At 38.7% G+C, this 21,247-nt stretch overlaps 1 protein-coding gene across 9 annotated transcripts in view; it reads right to left on the reverse strand.

The window, feature by feature from the left end:
* BCAS3 (BCAS3 microtubule associated cell migration factor) overlaps positions 1-21,247 on the reverse strand; it is a 358,287-nt gene that overhangs the window by 217,065 nt on the left and 119,975 nt on the right. For 8 of the 9 annotated variants that reach the window (XR_004780836.2, XM_035560848.2, XM_035560851.2 and 5 more), the window contains one exon: positions 11,041-11,191. Coding sequence is in view for 8 of the 9 variants with exons in the window: in XM_035560848.2 (XP_035416741.1) it covers positions 11,041-11,191 (151 nt within the window). In the remaining variant the exon portion in view is untranslated. Of the gene's footprint in view, positions 1-3,773; positions 3,819-11,040; positions 11,192-21,247 lie in introns of all 9 variants that reach the window. The other variant, XM_035560852.2, reaches the window with a different exon arrangement.

Here is a 21,247-nt window from a genome sequence, read left to right on the forward strand (position 1 = left end):
CCAAACAATAATGTTGAAGGTAGGTGGTGAATGACTTGTTTCTGCTATGAACTCCTGCTCTTTACTTGCTCTCAGCCTGTCAGCACTTCATAAATTATTCCAAGAACTGAAATTAAGGTACATTTCGCCTCACTTTTAAAAATGGTTAATTTAAAGGAATCTTCACAATTGCTAACTTTCAGAATATTATGACATATTTTTTACTAAAAATGGTTATGATGCAGGAAGAAGTGCAGGTTGTTGGGAATCAACACTACCAAACAAAAAAGATGAAGCTAACATGACCAAAACGTTCACTCTCTTAATTTCGACCTTGCACCTTGAGAAACAACGGCACTATAAGGCATATGGAGGATGAAATGTCAAGTAGACTTCTTCCTGTCTGGGTCTATCCAACTGTGTAGCTACAGCAAGAATTCACCAAGACACCACAGTATTTTTACCCCAATTTTATCAGTGCAGAAACCTACAGCAGGTGGTTAAAAAAAAAATCCCCAAACCAAAAATAACGCAGAAAGGGCAAACTGTCCCAGTGTGTATCTGTGAAAAAGAACCTTTTCTGCTTATCTCACTTGGGGTGGGGTGGGGTGGGGCAGAATGACGTTTTTTCCTCTATCACCTGAGAAGATCTTGCCCATAAAAGCAGAGATGGAGGCTCTCAGGCAGGCCCAGGCCTGGGTTCCAGAAAGCTCTTGCTGCTCCCTGCAGCTCCTCTGCAAGAAGCCCTGGCATGGCAAAGGACCAAAGAACTGCAATACACGCTTGGGCTTCCTTCAGTTTGGGTTTCCTTCAATTTCACAGTGAGCTCTGCTGCAGGAAGGATGAATAAATCAGCGTGTGGAGGAGAAGAGGGAAGGAAACCACATGTGTCCCCCTGCCCCACCACACCAATCCCCCTCCGGCCTCAACACAACGGGGTGCTCGTGGGCTGGGCAGCGCCTTACGTATGAGAGAGACCCAAAAGATGAGCTGCAGTACAAGAGCAATAAAAAACGTTTTGCCAAATTAAAGTCAAATTTATCTCAAACTCCAGCTAAATACCAAGATATTTGGGGAAATCTGTGTTGCTGATACTAATTAACTTCATTTTGGAGGATTATTCCCATTTTAAATACAGGAACACTGAGGTATGGATGCATACGTGTCCAGTGAAAAACATACGTAAGCATTTTCTACTGAAATAGCATAAAAAGTGATGGCAACAAACTGAAGAAAATTAAGACATCATTTTGTCATCTCTTTAAGAAAATGAAAACTTGCAGCAGTAGCATTCAAGTTCTTTCATACTGACAATGCAACAAGAAAAGATTAAGAGCTGCTGGAACAATTCAGTGCTACCACTCCTTGGCTTTTGTAACTAATCCTAAACTCTGCTACAGCTTCTGAACATATGCTATGTCTTTATAAAAATTTTAACTAATGATAATATCTTAACCAGTTTTCATTTATTATTATTTTTCCACTTTATGGAAGAAAGAATAAGAATTAATAATATTAAAACATTTTGAAAACCGTAGGCAACTACTGAAAAATCAAAGGCTACACAATACAGCTATGGAGTGTTCCTCAAAGAGCTGTATGTCCCTCAAAATACTGCTGGCTTTTAAATTTATCTTTAATTTCATACACTCAAATAAGTGACATGAGTTTAAAAAAATAAATAAATTGCACATACATGATATTAAGAAAATTATTTACAAATTGAAATATTATCTATAAAATAGGATGATTCTTGTTCTCTGCAGCCTCTATTTGGTTTTATATTACCAATAAATAGGCTTCAAAAATGTCAGATTCCTAAAAACAAAGGCACATATCTGTAAGTCACTACACAATTAATCCACAGCTAAACACACTGAAATGGAAACATCCAGTTTGGGAAGGTGGAAGTTTTATCTTGACTATGTAAGCTGCCACGAAAGTATCAGAGAAAAATATTGCATGAAATTTGCAATTAAAAAATTTCTGTAAAAAACCTATCTGTCTCAAAATACATTTTAATTAATTTATCATTGTGCCTAAAACAAGAAAAGAAAGACATGTTTCCAGTTGTCAAAGCATGAATAAAACAAGAGAAAGCAAGAAAGAAATGGTAGGCTCTTTTATTCACCAGGCAGTAAGCTGTCAAATCTCCATTCATTTTGTTTACATAATTTAGGACTCATTAAGACTTTAATGGAAACAACATGATTTCTTCCCCCACCCAAAGTGTGTTTTTTATCCTAATTTCTCTGTAGGCTAGTAAAGACCATATTTGTGAGCTAGCACCGGCATTAAACAAACCACAAAACAGTCTTGTGAAAGACAGGCAATGATTTTTGAGTCTATTTCATATATTCCCCTCTTTAATCTAGGCCTTTTAATCTTGCTTCCATCTAAAATCATTTCTGGTTGACAAGCGTCTCTGCCTGGCTTTGCTGAAACTCCGGGAGCCTGCTTTATGAAGGCAGCAACCAGTACAACCATTTGCTAGGACAATCCACATTCAAAACTCTTCTTCCAGAGCCTTTTCAAGTTCTTAGATCCGCATCAGACAAAAAAACTTAGATGCATCATAAACTACATTTAGAAATGGTTCTTAGGAAGACTGCTTCACTAACCAGACACCATACTGTGCTATTAGCTCCTTCCCACGTAATATTCATTTAAAAGTGATTCTCCAGGAGTAAGGAAATGGCAGCTTTCCTTTAAAAGTGTCATGTTTAGTACCTTTGCTTTTCTGGTATTTGGTATAGCTTACATATCCTTCATTAGCTGTCCTCTGCCATTCTCTAAGAACTCTGCATCCTAATGAAGCTCTTACGAAGTTCTTTCTGCTGAAAACAGTATTTTGACAGCAACATAAGGGGGTGATACAAGAGGAACAAACTACCATTAGTAGAATCAAAAGCCACAAACAAATATTCTAGCAAAGACTGACAGAGAGAGCTGATAAGTACCCTTTGCTAAAATGAAGAACAAACAAGAAAAAAAAAAGCCTCCTGCTTAAAAGTTTCTAAATTTTCTAAGGAAGCCTTAGGACCTTCAAACTTCTTCCATTCTTGCTGCTTCAACCACCTAACCCTCACCTCATTATGAAAAGGTGACTGGAGGTTATGTAGCGCTGTATGCAACTCAAGAGTTGTTCTTCTTTTGTCTTTTATAATATGCTGCAATTTTACACATTTAAACCAACACCTTTCATTATTTTAAATATCCGTATTTTAAAGGATCTGTGTTTTGTTTTTTTCCTCAGGTGTGATAAGCATTTTTTGTATTTTATTTTCATAGTGCCCACTTTACTTGCTTCATCTCTCTTACTGCAATACTCTACTGTCCACTCATTGCTAATCTGGCTTATCGGGAGGTCATCATCGATGTTTGCTGTCTGCAAGCAACTTAGTGCTACTACAACAAGGGAAGCTATACAGAAAAAAGAGACCTGCTTTGGAAAGATATTGCAATCACTTTTGCCTGCGGGGAAAATATTTTATTTTTTCAGCTTCTTTGCTACTTAAAAATTAAATGCTCCCTCAAAGGTTAAAGAAAGAAAAAATAAAGACGAGACGAAAAGTAAAGGTGAATGCATTTGTTTGACGATGCTTGATGGTGAATACGCATCCACAGTTTAAAAGTGTAATTATGCAGTGCTTCCACCTATGAATCAGCCATGCAGTAAACAAATTGGAAAAAAATATATATATATCCCAAATTAAAAAGTCTAAACACAGAGTTATTTTTAGTGAGTACAGCAAATGAATTATAGACATGCTGGGATTGAACTGGGAACTCACCATGGAGCTTTTATGGAAAAACATCCTGCTCCAAACAGGTAAGGTCTTCACGTAAAGGGGAAAAATGCACAGAAATTAGATGAAAACTCAATTACCAACAAGTACACTGTACATCATGCTATTAAGATTTATGCAGAAGGTAAACAAAAGAATTTTTATAACCGTTCATGATGCCCTGGAAGAGATGTAGACCTCTCATGTAACCAGCATGCTGACACTCACAAAGGGAACAAGTGCCCACGTGAACGGTCCCACTGACAACGCAACCACCCACAGAAGCACAAGCTCACAGGGTAGGCTCTCCATGCACGACTGCTGTGACAAACGTAATGCATCAGGTGCAAACAGGTTTTGATGTTATAATTCACATTAGACACAGTTTATTAGTTCTCCTTCCTGAAACCTGCAGACAAATCTGAGGCAAATGCAGTCAAGAGCCTTAAACAGACATTAAAGTCATAATTAACAGACAAAGAAAGTAAATTAGCGTCAAGACAAACAACCTTGTGGGTGTTCCCCATGAACCACTGAAGGTCTGTGTGGGACATTTTTACAAATTTACTGAAAAGAAGTGTGTCCTAAGCAAAAAAGACTACAGGTACAAGGCACTCTTTCTCTTAGGGAAGTTCCGCAGCCCTTTTCCTAGGATAGAAATACACTATTAAATTAAAAATCTTCAGCAACTGTACAACACAGAAATCTTGTTCCCCCATTTATAAGCTTGCATGGAATGCAGGAAAGAGAACCCTAACTTACTTCAAATGTATTTGACGTTAGAAATCACCTGATTTAGACCTTAACAATTTTGGCCACTCACTAATTTATCTACACTATTTTTTTGGTTGTTGTTCATGTATTTTGCACACTGTATAGTTCTTAGAGTGGTATCACACCCCATTAATTTTAGTGCATTTTGAATGGAATTTTCCCTTGTTTACATGACAGGCCATAGCCATAGTGACACTTGCATAAAATCTGAAAAGCAGGAGCAGGAGGTAAATTTAGAGCTGCTCATATGCTCACGGCTTCTTTGATTCTTATTTGGGATGTAACGTTATCCACAAAATTACTGAATAATTGATTTTGTAAATGCCAATGTGTCATTTTTCTTTTCATGCTCTGACTCAGGGATAAATTCTGGCTAGTTGAAACAAGTAAAGTATTTTCAGGCAATCAACTAAACAGAGAAGGTCTGTCATTGAGAGATACATAAAGCCATAAGCCTACACAATTAAAAGTACACCAGCACGAAAAAAAATAAATAATAATTCTAGAAACTAAATTTGCCACGAGAGCAACATCAACGAATGCAGAATCCTCTTAGAAAAAAAAATAGGTGAAGGTAGAAAACTAAGACATATATTCTTCTACATCCAAAGATATAAAAATCCAATAAAAATTAGAATAGTGTGGGAAAAAACCTATCCTTCTTCCTTCCCCGTTTTTTATTAGTAATATTGGTCAAAAACCAATTTGAAGATCTTTGAAACTCTGTGTAACAGACTACCTTCTAAACGTTTGTATTTAAATAAATGCTTGGTTACCACTTTAGGGGAGAGAGCTCATTTGGTGGAACCGTCTGCCTTTCTGGATGCAATGTATCATATTTGAATAGTGATAAAAGCCAATTAAATTGCATGCACTGGATGAATTGCATGTACCGTATGAACTGTAGGATGTCCTATAAAGTCAATATTCAGTCCCTAACTGAGTTGAAGGCCATTCTAATAGCTCAACATAAGATTACCACAGCACTATTACACCATTTAAATATTTAATGGAAAGCGAAGATTTTTGCATAATCCATAGCCAATGCAATTTAAAACCTAGAACCTATCTTCTGTACATTTGAAGAGTCACTGGAGAGTGGTCAAATCTGACTGGGAGCTTGGAGTTTCTAAATTATGATCCTGGACGTTTGGCAAGTCATTTTTTTTCTGCCTGCCTCAGTTTCTCTGTCTGCAAAAAGCAGGCAAATGATGTTTCCATGAGCTCATCAGAACAATTGAGAAGGTAACAGTCTTTGTATTTAGCTCACCATGCAGTGTTGACCCAATTACATTTTCAAATCAACAAATTCCTCTAGTTTAAATACAAATTGACTTAGGTGGATACACAGACTTCCATGAAGGGTGTTTTCTTGTGTTTTTCTTTGGTTTTGGTTTGGTTTCTTTTTTGTTTTGTTGCTGTTGTTGTTTTTACATAGATTCAAAATCTTGTGTTACAAAGAAAAAGTAATTACACTTCAAAAGTCTAAGGTATCGTCTTAATAATTAGCTGTAAGTTTTAAAGACAGAATATAGCTTTTTCTTTATGTTCATGAGATCCAATTTCTTTTAAAATGACCATTTTTTTCCTATGATATTTATTTAAGCATTTTTTTTTCAGTATTTCCTCCATACAGTACGGATGGTATGTTAATGGAGGGGCTGGGGGGGGAGGAGAGAGAGTACAAATTACAGGATAACCCAACCTTGAAAAGACAGCACCAGATGGCTATGCTCGGTGACAGTAACAGAGCAATGCCAAAGCAAAAAACTCACTGAGGTTCTCTGTTCTCATAGCTAGTGGGGAATTCTAAAGGAAAATTATTAAATGAAGATGATTCGTGGTTCAAAATTTCAATAGCATTTTCTTAGTTTGTTTTCTGATTGAGTTTTATCAAATTCAAAACTGAAATACTGTTTAATAAAAACTTGCAACTATTTAAGCTTTGAATATACGGTGCACTCACTCTGACCCTCGTTGCTATCATGTTGCCATCTGAAGTGAGAATCCTTCCATAAACACTGACATTTGAACAATATTTAGTGCAAATGGCCATATTTTGTATCAATTGCGAATCATTACAGTAGGTGCTTTATTAACAATCGTTTTTTATAAAAGCTTAAAGTGACACAAAACATGTCTCTGGAATGTGCTTGAAAGAGAGTGTCTGGCTTCAGCATGCAGGCAAGCTGACCTATTTTACTGAATTCTTTAGCTTTACTTTTAATATTTTCTTGACTTTTTTAGTTATCGTTGCCTACTTAAATGTATTATGACGTCATGACTTTGCACTCCTTATTTTTGTTTGCCTCAGTAGTAGAACCTGGGCTCAATGAAGCTCTTAGCCAAAATAAAACAAATGGGTATCAGTGATGTATGATACATGTAATATAAGCAATGAGAAGCAGTAAAATGAAAGTATCTCGGCCTGCTGCAACATCAGCCACTTCACATATTCTTCTCCTTACTGGGGGTGGAATGAGGTATGAAAATGGGGAAAGGGATGAAGAATGGATGAAGTTCCATGTTTTAAAACTCACTATTTTTTGGATGGAAAAAAAAAGGTTTGTTTCTTTTCCTGCAAGGTGCATTGGATGTCTCTGTTTCGGTAAGACCCAACTAATGCAGGTCACATCCTCGCATTTCACTAGATCTATAATGAATTAGAGAATGAAGTATGATACAAATATAATGATCATACCCCTTGAGATAGTTAAAACAAATGCTGCTGTCAGAGAAGACAACTTTTAAAACAGTTTTTCGTTTTGGGCAGTGATTCTATCTTTCATTTCCCTCCTTTCTATTACAGTCCATCTGTGTCCCCCCATTCTTACAAACTGGAAACAAACTACAACTCATTCCACAAACACAATGCAAGCTTATAAAGCTATTGCAAAGCACAAAGCTGTCTTCTAACATATTCTAATACACTGCCTTTTATAGACAAGCATGAGATGGATCATACAGTTCTTCCCCTTTCAAATCTATAAGCTCTTTGTTAAACGAGCAATGAATTAACCCATTCACCAGACTTGAGAAGGAATTCAGCATTACTATTAAAATTTTGAAAAGGAAACTGAGGCACAGATCTATAAAGACTTATTAAATGTAGCTCTTTTACTTTCTTACAACCCCCTAATCTTTAAAACATAAGATGCTTCCTCCCTCATTAGTGCTAGAGCCCCTTTGGGAAAGCCTATCTGCTCCTCAGAAAGTGCTGACAGTACAGACTACAGGAAAGTGAGTCAATGGGATGACAAAATATAGGGACCAAAATGAAGTGCTTCATGAAGGTGGGGAAATTACAATGAGAGACTGGGAAAAGCAAGGGAAGAAAAAGAGGGCAGGGAACTAGGAAGCACTGGCGACGGGCAAGAAGGGAGGTAATGCTCTGAGATGTCTGGTGCTGAGAATGTAAATTGTATTTGGAATAAGAGAGTTTAATGAGTGATCAGAAAATGTTCCCAAACCCACAAGTTTACATGAGAAAAAAAAGCATCTGTGATGAACAGCACAGCAATGACACGACTCCAGATTCTGGCCTTTCATTCCCATAGGGCTACTGCAAACACTTTTAAAAAATTTACTGCCATTCCACTTGTCAAGAAAAATGACATGCTTTGCAGCTCTGCTTGAGCAAATAATATTAAGAGCAATGATCCCTCCTTTTACCTGAAAAATATTTTGCTGTCTTGGATACTGGCAAAACAAAACCCAACATGACTTTTTGGTTAATAAAAACTGCAAAACTTAATTAAAATTTCTAGTATTAAAGCAGCTTTTCAGATGCTAAAAGCAAATAAAATGGACAAATCCAGAAGTGGTAATTACATGATATTCTTTTAGTCTTGCTTAATTCTTTCAAAGCAGCAACAGAAAAGGAATCTGCTTTAAGGGCCACCAAACAGTGACTGTAAAACCCAACCGACTGCAAGTCCGTCTCCTTTTCTGATCGCTGCACAATCGCAAGGTTAAGCAGCTGCTTCCAAAGAAGAGCCTTGTTTCCTTGGAGCAGTGCTTAAAGGTGCTGACCATGTAGGTGTAAATACATCTGTCTGTTGCCATTTGCAGTAATACATGCCTCCTACACTTCTCAGAGTGAGGCAGATGGTCCCTGTCCTGTCTAAATATTACACTGTACAGACTTACATTGCTATGTGTTTCCAGAAATATGAGGGCAGATGTTAAATATGTTAAACACACGCTTTGCCCCCTGGAGGTTTAAGTTAAGGCTGCTGTCTCAATTTGGTCATTTTAGGCATGCCAGGCTTCTTGGATCCGAGGCATTCCTCTTAAATCCCTGCCTTATAAATACAGCTTTTCATGTTAATTTTGTGTACTTTCATCAAATATTTTGGATGCAGAACAAATGAAAGAAGCTCTCAGCTTAGCATTACACATGTACACAGGCTTCACTGAAAATTATGATCCTCATTCATAAAAACTCTATTTACACAGCAGGGTATTTCCCATGACTGTTTTTTCCTCCCCTTATATAAGCCTCACTGAGTATTCTAAATTTAATTAATTTTAAAAATTACACAAAATAATAGGACACAGTTTCTGAGTGGTAAAATTTAGTCAGGGAAAACTAGGAATGTGAACAATGTCTGAATATGCTTGAGATAAATAGGAATAAAATATTAAATCGAAAATGCAGATTTATTACATTCACAATGGTCATAGTAAAGTTTGCTGGTATCACCACTGCATTAAAGAAGCAGTTCTGTAAAGACAGCTACATGAGTTACTACTGTAAACTACGTAACTCAAAACCTGCAGTGGTGTTTTTTTATTTTTATTTTTTTTAAATCATCACTCTTCACCACTTCTATCACAATGCCTTCCCCTAACACACCATCAGACGGCTTTCTATTTTCTGTCTCATCCCACCTAGTTCTAAGTCACTATTCTGTTTCTGTGAGTCTGCATTTCTGTTCTTCTCTGACTGTAATCTTCAAGAAATCTTTTGCATCTGATTGCTAACACACTTCCATTGCCTGTGTTTAAACTGTAAGCAGAAAAAAAAATGCCAATGTAAGCAATTGAAATGTATGTGTGGAAGAAATAAATCACAGCATTACCCTTGTACTATTTCTTTACCAAGTCCCATTAACGATTATCTGTGAAGTTCAGGAACTGCAGACAGCCTCTTTCCTTTGGGCAACTGAGTGTTTGCAGCTCATGCTTTGGTTCTAAAAGCCTACTGTTTACAGCAGTGAGAGCAGGACTGGATTGTTAGATAGACATATAAACATGTACATACGTGCATACATATGTAAGCTTTAGAACCTCATCATGCATGCTTAGAGCACTGAACAAACAGTAACAGACTTAACAGAATGCTCTGAACACTCAAACACAGAATACGGGAATTACTCAGGGAGAGAGGAAATATCCATGAGCTCTCTTCTGAAAAATATTTCCCAGGTCATGAAACACAAGGTAAAATTCACCTCACTACTGGTGTTTGAGCAAGAAACCAAGGAACAATTGAAACAAGACAGTGCCAGGACCCATTTGCCAAGATGCAGGGAAATGCTAACTTGTAGGACTCTCAGTTGTCAAGAGAGTCAAACAAGACAAACTTGATCTATTTTTCTAAAAAACATAAAAGCAGTCTGTAAATTAATGCATGAATCAAATCAGACTTTCAAATCAGACTATATCAGAATATATTCAGGGATTTGAACTACCAAAAACTGAGAAGAGAAAAAAAAATCACCTACTAGCTTTATGTATCAATTGCAAAAACTTAAGATTTGAAATTTAGCAAGAGAAAAATATCAACTGTTCAACAGCATGAATTAACTTGAAAATTGCTATAGTTTATGAAACGCACAGAATCGTCTTTGCAATTATAATGTATATATATTGTATATATTCAGTACAGCTTTTCATAACAAGCATTTTGAAGTGTTTTATCATGGCACATCAAGAAGTAGCAAAGTCTGACTGGCTCTGGAGTCCAAGTCCACACATCAATTTCATAGTACAGAACGGTCACTTCAGAAGAAAAATAAGGTCAAGAAAACATCAGGATTAAGTTTTCTCTTTATACTCAGCCTGGCTTACTGTCTTTCAATTTCTGATAGTCAAAAATCATCTCTGGTTGAGAAGGTTGGAAATCAAAATAAACAAACAAACAAACAAAAAAAAGTAAAACCATAACTTATTCTGATTGAATACAGCTCTGCTTATGTTTCATACCAATTCCTGGTGTGAAACTTCTGATGGCAGCGTACGGCGTTTCCCATATGATAGACTGCAAGAAAATGACCCATCCAAACGAATACTCCTGAATTCTTACAGATCTGTTTTCAGGTTTTGTTTGCTTATCTGATGCTGTTTTTCTTTTCTTATGTACCCCACCCCCAACTATTCTGTTACCACTAGAATAAAAAATAAAAGGAATAAAACTAGATATAACTAGAAGGAAATTATTTTCATATAAACTACAAATAACAAGGTTAAGAAGGGTTTGTACACATACACTTACCCTGTGCGTTTGGTGATGGTCCCTAATGTCATTGGCTGCTTGATTTGAGCAAGAGGCAACACCACAGTCAAACTTGGAAGAGGCAGGAGTCGAGGGTTCCCAGGATTATTGTTTGTGAAGTTATTGTAAGTGTCTTGGCTGTTCAATTTACCTTGATGGGATACAGACGTAATAAAATGATATTAGTGGATTTTTTTTTCTTCATTTATAAATTCTAACAAGTGCCTGAAATAAGCCATTGCCAAAAAAAAAAAAAAAAAAAAAAAGGAAATAATGAGCTCCCACTGTAAACAAAAGCAAATCTAAAAAAGTCATCTTCATTTCAGGAAAAAAATACATGACGACAATGGAAGCAGCAAACCTTTATTTATATACAGGGAATAAGGTCCCCTTCCACAGAAAGGAAATTATTCATGCCGCTGCTGCTTGCCCAGCAGTTTTGTTCACCAAAAAGTTTTAGAGTTTGGTTTGAAGAACAGGCTCTGGATTCCAACTCTCTGACAAAAAAAAAAAAAAAAGAATATTCTGGAAGGGAACTATTTTCCTAAAGTACCTCATACTGTGGTGGTAATTGAAAGTTCTGAAAAGGTCGCTCTTGTTGTCTCTATGGATAAAGGCACACATAATAGTAATCTGCTGAACTAAGAAAGAAAGAAAATACCACGAGTAACTACATAAAATAAAGCCATATGAAGCATCATGTAAAAATCAAGAAAGTATTTCAAAAGTAACAAACTTGATACTCATTTAAAATAGAGGAATAAAACAAAATATAGGTATTCAAAAAGAGAAGGGGAAAACATAACAAAAAAATCCCAAGAACCCTAAATTTAGCTTGTTTCAAAGAGGTCTGTGCTGGATATACGCCCAGTTTAGATACGCTTTCTTACTTTCTGTATCATTCTGTAGTCACAACCTTTCATTCTTCAGTTAGAAAAGGAAACTAGCTACAAATTTCATGGACAGTAAAGAAAGAAATGTGAAGAAACCAAAGAAAGAAGTTAAACAAAAAAGGGGCCAGTCTGTTTATAGCAGAATCAAAAGTACTTTAAATAGACAAGCAACCATGAATTAAAAGGTTTAGATCATTAACTTGTTTTTCTGTGTTCCTATAATGCTGTGAAATGCTGGCTTTGTTCTTAATCAAAAGGGAGCCATATTGGGAATTAGGTTCCTAAACAACTGATGCATTCTACATAGATATTATACAAATCCCAGGCCAAATCCATACAATCTGACTGAAGAGCAGCCACCTTTTTTCAAGGAAGAAAAACAGCACAGAAGAGGGTTTCTCACAGGAAGCTGCCTGAAAAGCTTTAATGGTACTTCAGATGGATTGAAAATAGGAAAAGGAAGGCGGAAAAATCTTAATGAATGTCTCATCATCCTAAAGACACTCAATGCTTCCTTTACCCTTCTTTTAATACTATGTAACTGTAAGCTTAGGGTTTTATTTGTTTTTCTACAAAGTCCATAGACCTCTGCATCTTAAAAAAGCACAATAACAAAAATGATGAAATTACAAAGTGTATTTTGTGTTAAGTATCTGCCCTGAGCATTGGTCAATACATTTTAGGAGAAATAGCAAGGCTTTAATGAATAACAAGCCGACTGAAGTCTCAGAGAGCAGATTTCATTAATAGCAATTTTCCTGGACCAACTTGGAATAAAAAGGAACAGGAAAGGGGAAAAAAAATAAAACACTCAGTTTTAAATTAAGACTGAGATGCAATTAATTTTTTTAAAGATTAGTTTCATAATGCATTCTTGGTTCTTGTAGAAAAGAGTACGAATAGTTAGCTGCTTTATTGTCTAATTAGTTACTGTTGCATGTAATCAAGGCCTCTCTCGAAGCGCTTCTCTCCCCTGTAATCACCATAAGCAACTGCAAGCAACACAGCACACAGAGAGCTCATCTACAGCCGGGGCTCCAAACGTCTGTAATTTTTCTTTTACTTGTTATAACGACTAATTACTACTGAACCGAGCGACTGTGTCGGCACAGTCTTCTCTCTCACCCTAAGGCGCAGTTAATTACCCAGTGCCCTCTGCTCCCCACATCATGCAGTTTTCCATATGCAAAATTGCCAGCTGATTCAATAGGGTATTTGCACGCAGCAAAGTGAGGCATTTACAGACGTCCTTCCTACACGAGGATGGGTTTATTTCCACACAAGCTGATGAATGCCAAGGCAGTTGAGGATACTCAGAAAACGTCAGGATTAAGTTTAAATTCCTAAATTTAAAAACTTCAGAGTTTTTAAAAATACAAATTGTAGTAATAACATCCTACACATTTATAGGCTCACACATGAGAAAACAAAGAAAAAAAAAAGAACTATGAAAGCATCCAGAGAGCACTGAAAATGTGTAAAAGATGCTGAATGAGAACAAAATGTAAAATTCTTCAAAGGAATGAACATTCCGAGTTCAAGCAATTCAGGTTTAAATGCGTAGCTTAATCTGATGTTTACAGACTTCAGTAAGAAAATCAATTAAAGCAGAGCTCATAATGCTCAGCACTTCACAGAACAAACATGATAAAAATAAATTCAGCGATGACAAATGGAAAAACTGCAAATACCTAACTATTAGTAACTATTAACTATTGCTTGCCAATCCATGATTTCTGCAGCAACATTTAGTTGCCTAATTGCAAATAAATGTAATTAACAGTGATACAAATCAAAAATTCAAAGTTGGAATGCTACAGAAAGGAGAGAAATTATTTCTGACAGCAAAGTCAGATTTTTTGAAAATCTGACTGCAATGATATTAAGATGGAACAGAAACACAGAAAGAAGGTTAAAGAAAATCAGGCTTAGCAGAAAAAGTAAAAATAATGTGCTTTTATTTTCATTGAATTATTTTTAGCTATTTTATGATGGAAATGTTCTGTGCTGTTACATCTTCATTGTATGTTGCCTCAGACCTATCAGATACATCCTTGTCTTCTGAACTGCATAGCCTTGGGGATCCAGTAAATGCACTCTATGACTAGGACTGTTACTTTACTGAACATTCAGCAGAAGCCATGTTGTAGTCTGAACATTGGAGCAAAACAGTGTCACACATTGTATTTAATTAGTCCTTTAAAAATCCCATCATTTTATATTGTGCTATTGTACCCATCCTGAAATTCACTAAAGCCACCCTCCATTCCTGCAGCCCTCAGAAGTGGGAAACCTCTCTTGCAGTAAATGGGAGTTCTGTGTGCGCAGGACTGCAGGATCAGGCCAGAAAAGCACAAAGAATGCAGTCAAGCATCAACATTATTTCTACAGTTCAAGCAGTTGTTGATTCACTGTCAAAGGAGACAGCAAATCAGCTGAAGTCCTTTAGAAACATCAAATATTTTTCATAGAGCAGAATCCTGTACTCAAATTACCTTGCCACATGTGGACAGTATACTAATTCTTATAAGGAAATGTGTTTATTAGTAAAGAATAAAGCCCCAGAATTATAACTTCAATGGATTAGCTTCATTCAGCACTGACAATTTAACTTTAAATGCTAACTTGGTTGTATATACTGCAAGTTAAACATAAATCACACCATATTGGCTATGCAAGGAATACTTTCTATTCCAAGTGACATGGAGAAAATTAAACACCAGCAGCACAGTTTCATGGCAAACGTACCCTCACAAGAATCAGCGAGAACGTTTTCAGCAGAGCATGCGTAGCAACGAGGACCTTTCCTTGGTAGTCGGCCAGACCATGATATTAGCAGCCTTGAGGACACCAAGGTGAGTCCTTTTGGTCAAGCACTTGTCTTTCCAGAAGCTGCCATGAAAGAGGTTTTCAGACAGCAGTTCAATAGCTGTGCAAGGAATACATCACGGCCAGTTCAGGCTAAGGTTTATTTTCCCCATTTACAAGCACTTGCCTATACTCCATTGCAGCTTGGGCCACAGCTCAGAATGCCACAAGAAAGAAGCGCTTGCATGATTTACACTCAAATATTACAGACTTAAGGTCACAATTCTGATCATAGTTAAACCCAAATCTAAAACTCCTACAGTAAATCCTAATTCAGCCTTTTAGACATCCAGCGCAAAAAAATGTCTCAATTTAAGCTGTTGGCAAATGTCTTATTAATTTTACTACGCGACTGGCAGGCAGAGATCAAGCACACAACTTGCAAAGAGCTGAGGATGTTGCGGCTCTGGTATCTGAAAGCAGAGATTTATTTACAAGTGCAGCATTAGACTGGATAAACTTTGCCTGCTGAGGCACGGAAAACAGAATCAATGAGCTCCGTCCTCGTACCTGTTTGCTGAAACCACGCAACGAATACACCATCCCTCCAAAACCTGAGGCACGCTTTTCCAGATATTTTATTCCACAAATACTCAAAGGGAAAATGGATTAACTTGAGGACAGAAGTGAAGAAAGCAAACAACAATGGGCTTTGTTGTTGCAGGCAGGGCGCAGGCGGTCCTGTCAGCCGCGCGGGGCTGTATTCCCCAGCCAGCCATCATTAACAGGCTCGCTTCCACCAGCAAAAAAAGGGAGGCCTGAAAGTGCCGGACAAAAGAAATCCCAGCAGACAGAGAAAAAACAAATTAAAAGCACCATTATAAAACACAGATGCTCTAAGGAAAATAAACTTCACAAGATTTACTGGTCTGTGACAAAGCTGGACATCTGTGGAAAAGACATCAGTGGGAGCTCCCAGGTAAGGCCTTGCCCGGCGCACGGCCTCGCCGCCGCGCCTCGGCCTGGTGCCTCTGCCCTCACGGCACCGCGACTGATGTGAAGGGACACCAAGCATCCCTGGCCACCTCCGAGGTGCCCTCACCACCACAGTATTTGGTTGTTGACAGCTCCAGCTTTTCTTTAGGATTACGGGGGAGTGTTATTACCCCAATTGTTGTTAAACTGTAATATACTCTGAAGGCGTGAGTGTGAGATTTAAACGCATCAACTCACACGTTTCTAAGTTTTAGAAATGTTTTTTTGGATATGAAACTAAAGCTACACTTCAGAGTAAACACGCTAGACTTACTGGTTTCTAACATTTCAGCATTCAATCAACTGAAAGAAATTAATGCAGTAAACTCCTCTGATCAACTAAGAGCCTGGGTGAATTCAGGCCAGATTTGAAATCGGTCAGCATTTCAACAGAGCACTTTGGGATACTGCTATCAGAGATGGTCTTTTAGGTGAGAGGAGGAGAAACATCCCAACTTTTGCAGCTATTGATGACATAAATACATCAAAAAGCAGCACGGCAGGTACCTATGGCTCCGGCACCACGCAAGCAGCAGTGTGAAGACACTTCACTGATTCCTGAAAGAACTGCGTTGATGGAGCTGCACTGCCAGCTCTGCCCTGGTCTTCAGTTCATGGTGCCACACTAATGTGACCAAATTACTAAAAAGTATTCAAACCCAGCTCTAATACATCTGTACCACAGCCCTGCACACGGGCAGGAGCATCAGCCAATTTGATGGAAAGGTTTCATTCATAATTCAGCTTAAAACCAAAACTATACTCCCTAACACACAAGGGATGCAAACAGCAACTTATCACCAAACTGACATTAAATAAATTTACCCACTAAATTTCCCCTGGCAGTTTCAACTGTATTTTTCTTCTTTCCAGTGTTGTGAGATACTCCTGCATGGTGAACTTTCACCCTGTTAGTAAGCAAGGCAAACAGGACTTGGCCCAGACAGAGTTTTCTGGTAGGAAAATAATGATCAGAAGCATTTTAGTTTCTCTATACACTTTACATGAAAAACTAAAGTGGTATTGAGCACCTTTCAGCTGCATAGTAAAATGATTCTGTGTTGATTTTTTTTGTTTCTTTTCTTCCATTACTCCAATACAAAAAGCTCAGTAATGCAATGTCATTAAAATTCAAAACCCACTTGATGAGCTTTTGTATCTTACAGTCTTTAACAGACTACATTTCAAAGCGTACCACGTAGACTAATGACATTAGCACTACATATAAACATCTTTAATTTGGTAAATAAAAATGCAGTAACTTGAGGCTATGCAATCTTGTGCAAACCGAGTTCTAAGAAAACAAGCAGTGCTTGGCCATTACTTCTGTTTAAGTGCAACACTGAAGATTCCTCAACTAAACATTCACTAATCATACAATGCAAGGGAAATAAAATCCTTTCTAACTGGCAAACAGAAAATGGCAGGAAAAACAAAGTGTCGTGTATGTGGTAGTTTATTTTGCTTTGCTTTTGATTCAATACAAGAAGTTTCACAGATGAGAATGGAAAGCTTCCCAGCTACAGTTCCAAGACTTTCACCCTCCTTTCTGACCTTTTCTCAGACATGTTCCAGTATAATCTGTAATCTACTACAGTCGGAAGAGGAAACAGCAGCGCCCTGGTGAGAAACGCTGCCTTGTGACCTGCATAGAGAACCCTGCGGAAGCAATGCTGGCATGCAGACGTCGTTTGGAAGAGCCTGACAGACAAACCCAACAGTGTCCAGAGAGGCACGCTCAGTGGCAGCACTAGTTACTGCCCAAGTGGGTTTCTTCTTTAATGTTTTGTTTCGTTCAGTCGAACGCATTTTTACACATTCTCCCAGGAGAAGTCAGGAAGCTTTAATTATTTTACTTATCAATCACTTCTAAATCAAAGTTACATTGCAATTTCCTTGAATTGTATCCTACCAAAATTAGCTTCATTTCACACCCATATCGTCAATATTTCAAACACAATTAAACCCATTAAAGAATGAATACTATGTATTAGCTACAGCATGTATGCACACAGGATTTAGCTACTTAAGAGTAAATTTTTCTCTCAGCTAAACTGGTGCAAGTCCAAAACCTATCATTAACTTGATTCCATTCAAATTGATGGGAGAAAATAATGCAGCCGTTTGTTTTCATAATGTTGAAAACTGCTTGATATTGAACCTTTCGAAACACAGCTGCACTAAATCTCATGATTACCCTACGAAAGCAGAACTTTCTTTTCGCATACAGGCGAGGCATGTGATAGTGACAGGCAAGCGCTGAAGTCAGAACACTGCTGAGGCATGCAAGCACCAGTCCAAGTGGCTCAGACACAGATGAGGCAGTGTCCTCTGCCCTCTCACCCAAGCTCCTTGAACTTCAGCCCTTCCAACTTCTCATCAGTGCCTTCCTCTCAAAATCTGAACATTTGCTCAAAACATTCCTTTCCTCCGCCTGAAGTTTCTCTTTTCTTTGACTACCTTCTGTTTCGAAACTTTGTCCTTCAGTTATAAAGTGTCCCGCTGATACTCAGAAATCTCCTCTTGGCCATGGCAAGGGTTAGGAGAAGGACCTGCCATGACCCCTTTGCTGCCCGTTATGGTTAACTGTCCAGAAATGGATTATGAAAACACGGTTCTAACCTTAAGCTCTATCTGAGATTTGAACTTGTCATTTACTTCTACAATTAACTGATGTATGGCTAGACTTTTTGCCTACCTCCATGTGTATTTCTTCTTTTCCTGCATGGAAAAGACATCGCATGCGTGGACCGGAGGAGTCAAAGAGGAGAAGAAGCCACTTGCACCAGAACAGCGACAGTGTCCCAGGCCCCACACCACCTCTCCCCAGCAGCTGCGAGGACATCCATAATCCTAACTGCCTTGTGTAAAAAATGTCTCCTCAAAAATCTGAAACAAATGTCTGCTTCTTCCCTTGCTACTTCCCCTCCCCATTTTGTACAGACAGCGGTTTCTTATGTTGAAGTTGCTCAAAGACCTGCATGGTAAAGGTGCCTCCAAGCACCTCATCAGAAAACAATCCCTCCACCAGCACCACACATACAAGGCTGGCCTCGTAACCATCTTTCGGGATTTATTTAACTAAAAATATTGTTGGTGCTAAGCTCAAGACCATTTATGGGCAAAATGCTCCCTGAAGTAAAAACAACAGAACTTGATTGCCAGCTGGCAATCAGGCCACTTGGCTCCAGGCTTCGCATAGCCATAAAGCAGGCTGCAGCACTAACACTTCAGCTGGCTTGCTCCAGACGGTGGTTACCAGCAAAATGAGCCAAACTGGCCTTCCTGCTCTTAGGCCATCTCCAGGAAGCGCCGGGCACAGGCCGAGAGGGGTACAGAGGGCTGCCATCCTGGCTGTGGATGGCACACAGCTATGGGGTGTTTTACAAACCCTCCCCAACGTGTGGCCATAACCAACTCTGGAGCAGAAGCCGTGCAGCTGTAGCTACCACAGCACTGGACTTGAGTTTGGAAACCTTCCAAGGAAAGGACTCTGTGGGCTTAGACTTCACATGCCACTAACGAGGTTATCATGCAGGCAGGTTCTGGGCGCTGTGAAGTCACACTGTTACTTCGATTTCTCGTATGCAGGAATTCTACTAACACTGTCTGCTGGTGAAGTGCTCGAGAAACGCTGAAGAAAACAAGCAGGCACTCCTCCTCCTTGCCACGTCTACCAGTCAGGATTCACATCAACACAGTTCTGAATTCAAAGCCTTCTTTCAGGGGTGACTCTGAGGCACTTCAGCACTGTGAACTTTAGAAAAGTTGGGTCTCTCAGGCTCCTCTTTGAAATGATATAGAATTAAACGATCTTTACAAATGTAGCTTTTTTTCCATTGAGACAGCACAGACAGAAAAACTGGTCAGTTTGTGTTAGAAACTGCAAATGACCAGTCTGGGAGTTCCTGAAGAACACCTCCACATGCAGCTGTGCTGGGTGAAGAGATAGGGAAGTTTAATAGCAGCCCTTTGCCCAAATGTAGCTTATTAGCATTTAGTATTTATGACAAACTACGTTACTACATCTGTGGCTATTATCTTTAAACAAACAAACAAAAAAAAAAGAACACCACCTTTTTACCCATACTTTATTTTCCCTTGCCTGGCTGCAACAATTAGCACTAATATTTTAATGTCCGAATTCAACCCAGGTTGAATGCACAGTATTTATCCCAAGTTATGTGAAAAAAAAATGTGCCTTGAGAACCACTGCATATGAGAACTTCATAATAATATCCATGGATAATTACAATAAATGGCTTGTCTGAAACACCCATAGAATAGGAACTGAAGCAAACCATAGCAATCTCTCTCCCTCTTCCACCCACCACACAACCTCGTCAGCTCTGCTCTTTTACCCATGACCGTTAAGGATGTTTTCTGGCTCTGTGACAGCATCGTGACTCAGGTCATGAGAAGTGTCAAAGATGCATTTCCTTGAGATGGGAAAAAGCAACTGATTTTAACAGCCCACGAAGACTAAGCAAAAAGAATAAGCCAAATCAGCATATTTAAGGGTAAAGATAAACCTTTTAAAAGATACAAGTATATTTTATTTCCAATCTTAATGCTTACGTTTCTTTCCATAAAGTGTTTACATTTTTCAGACTACCAAAAATGCACAGTTGATTTAAATGCCTTACTTAAGAATAATAAACTCAAAGACAACAAGAGCAGCACCCATTTACTGCATAATCAATCACCGATCATATACACAGGGAACCTGATCCAAACTGCAGGCACGAGGGATCTGTCCTGGATTCCCTTTCAACAGCACCAGTGACTGTGCCCTTGGAGAACCCACCGCCAGGGGAAGCCGAAGGTGTCTGGGCTCAAACTCAGGAGGTCCATCAGATAAAATGACTGTTCCCACAGCTCCTCTCCCATTCCTTTCCCTTGCTGGTTACTAACACAGAGCTTCACATGGTTTCACCTTCCTTCATTCCAAACTTTACTGTTCACTTAACACCTTCAATGCTTAAAACCTCCTCCTTTAGCTGATTATGGTCTCAAAAACCTCTAGATTCTACTTCCCCACCTTGTGATCAAACAAATTACAGGTTCGTATCAGGTGGGCAAAGCTGCTTTTTGTGATTTCACTGATTGCAGCTCCCCCAAGCCACTTACATTCCTTGACACACCAAATTTCTGGACCATGCTGTCTCCGCTGTACTGGACCTCTCTTCTCCTGACCCATTTCCAGCCCTTTTCCTTTTGCTGCTTTAGACGCAAACACCGTTCACAGAACCACAGAACGGCTTGGGCTGGGAGGGACCTTAAAGCCCACCCAGTTCAGACCCCCTGCCATGGGCAGGGATGTCACCCACCAGCCCAGGCTGCCCAGGGCCCCATCAAACCTGGCCCTGAGCACTTCCAGGGATGGGGCACCCACAGCTCCTCTGGGCAGCGTGCGCCAGGGCCTCACCGCCCTGAGTGAAGAATTTCCTCCTAACATCTAATCTAAATCC

The sequence above is a fragment of the Cygnus atratus genome, chromosome 20, assembly GCF_013377495.2.
Source record: "Cygnus atratus isolate AKBS03 ecotype Queensland, Australia chromosome 20, CAtr_DNAZoo_HiC_assembly, whole genome shotgun sequence".
Classification (NCBI taxonomy): domain Eukaryota; kingdom Metazoa; phylum Chordata; class Aves; order Anseriformes; family Anatidae; genus Cygnus; species Cygnus atratus.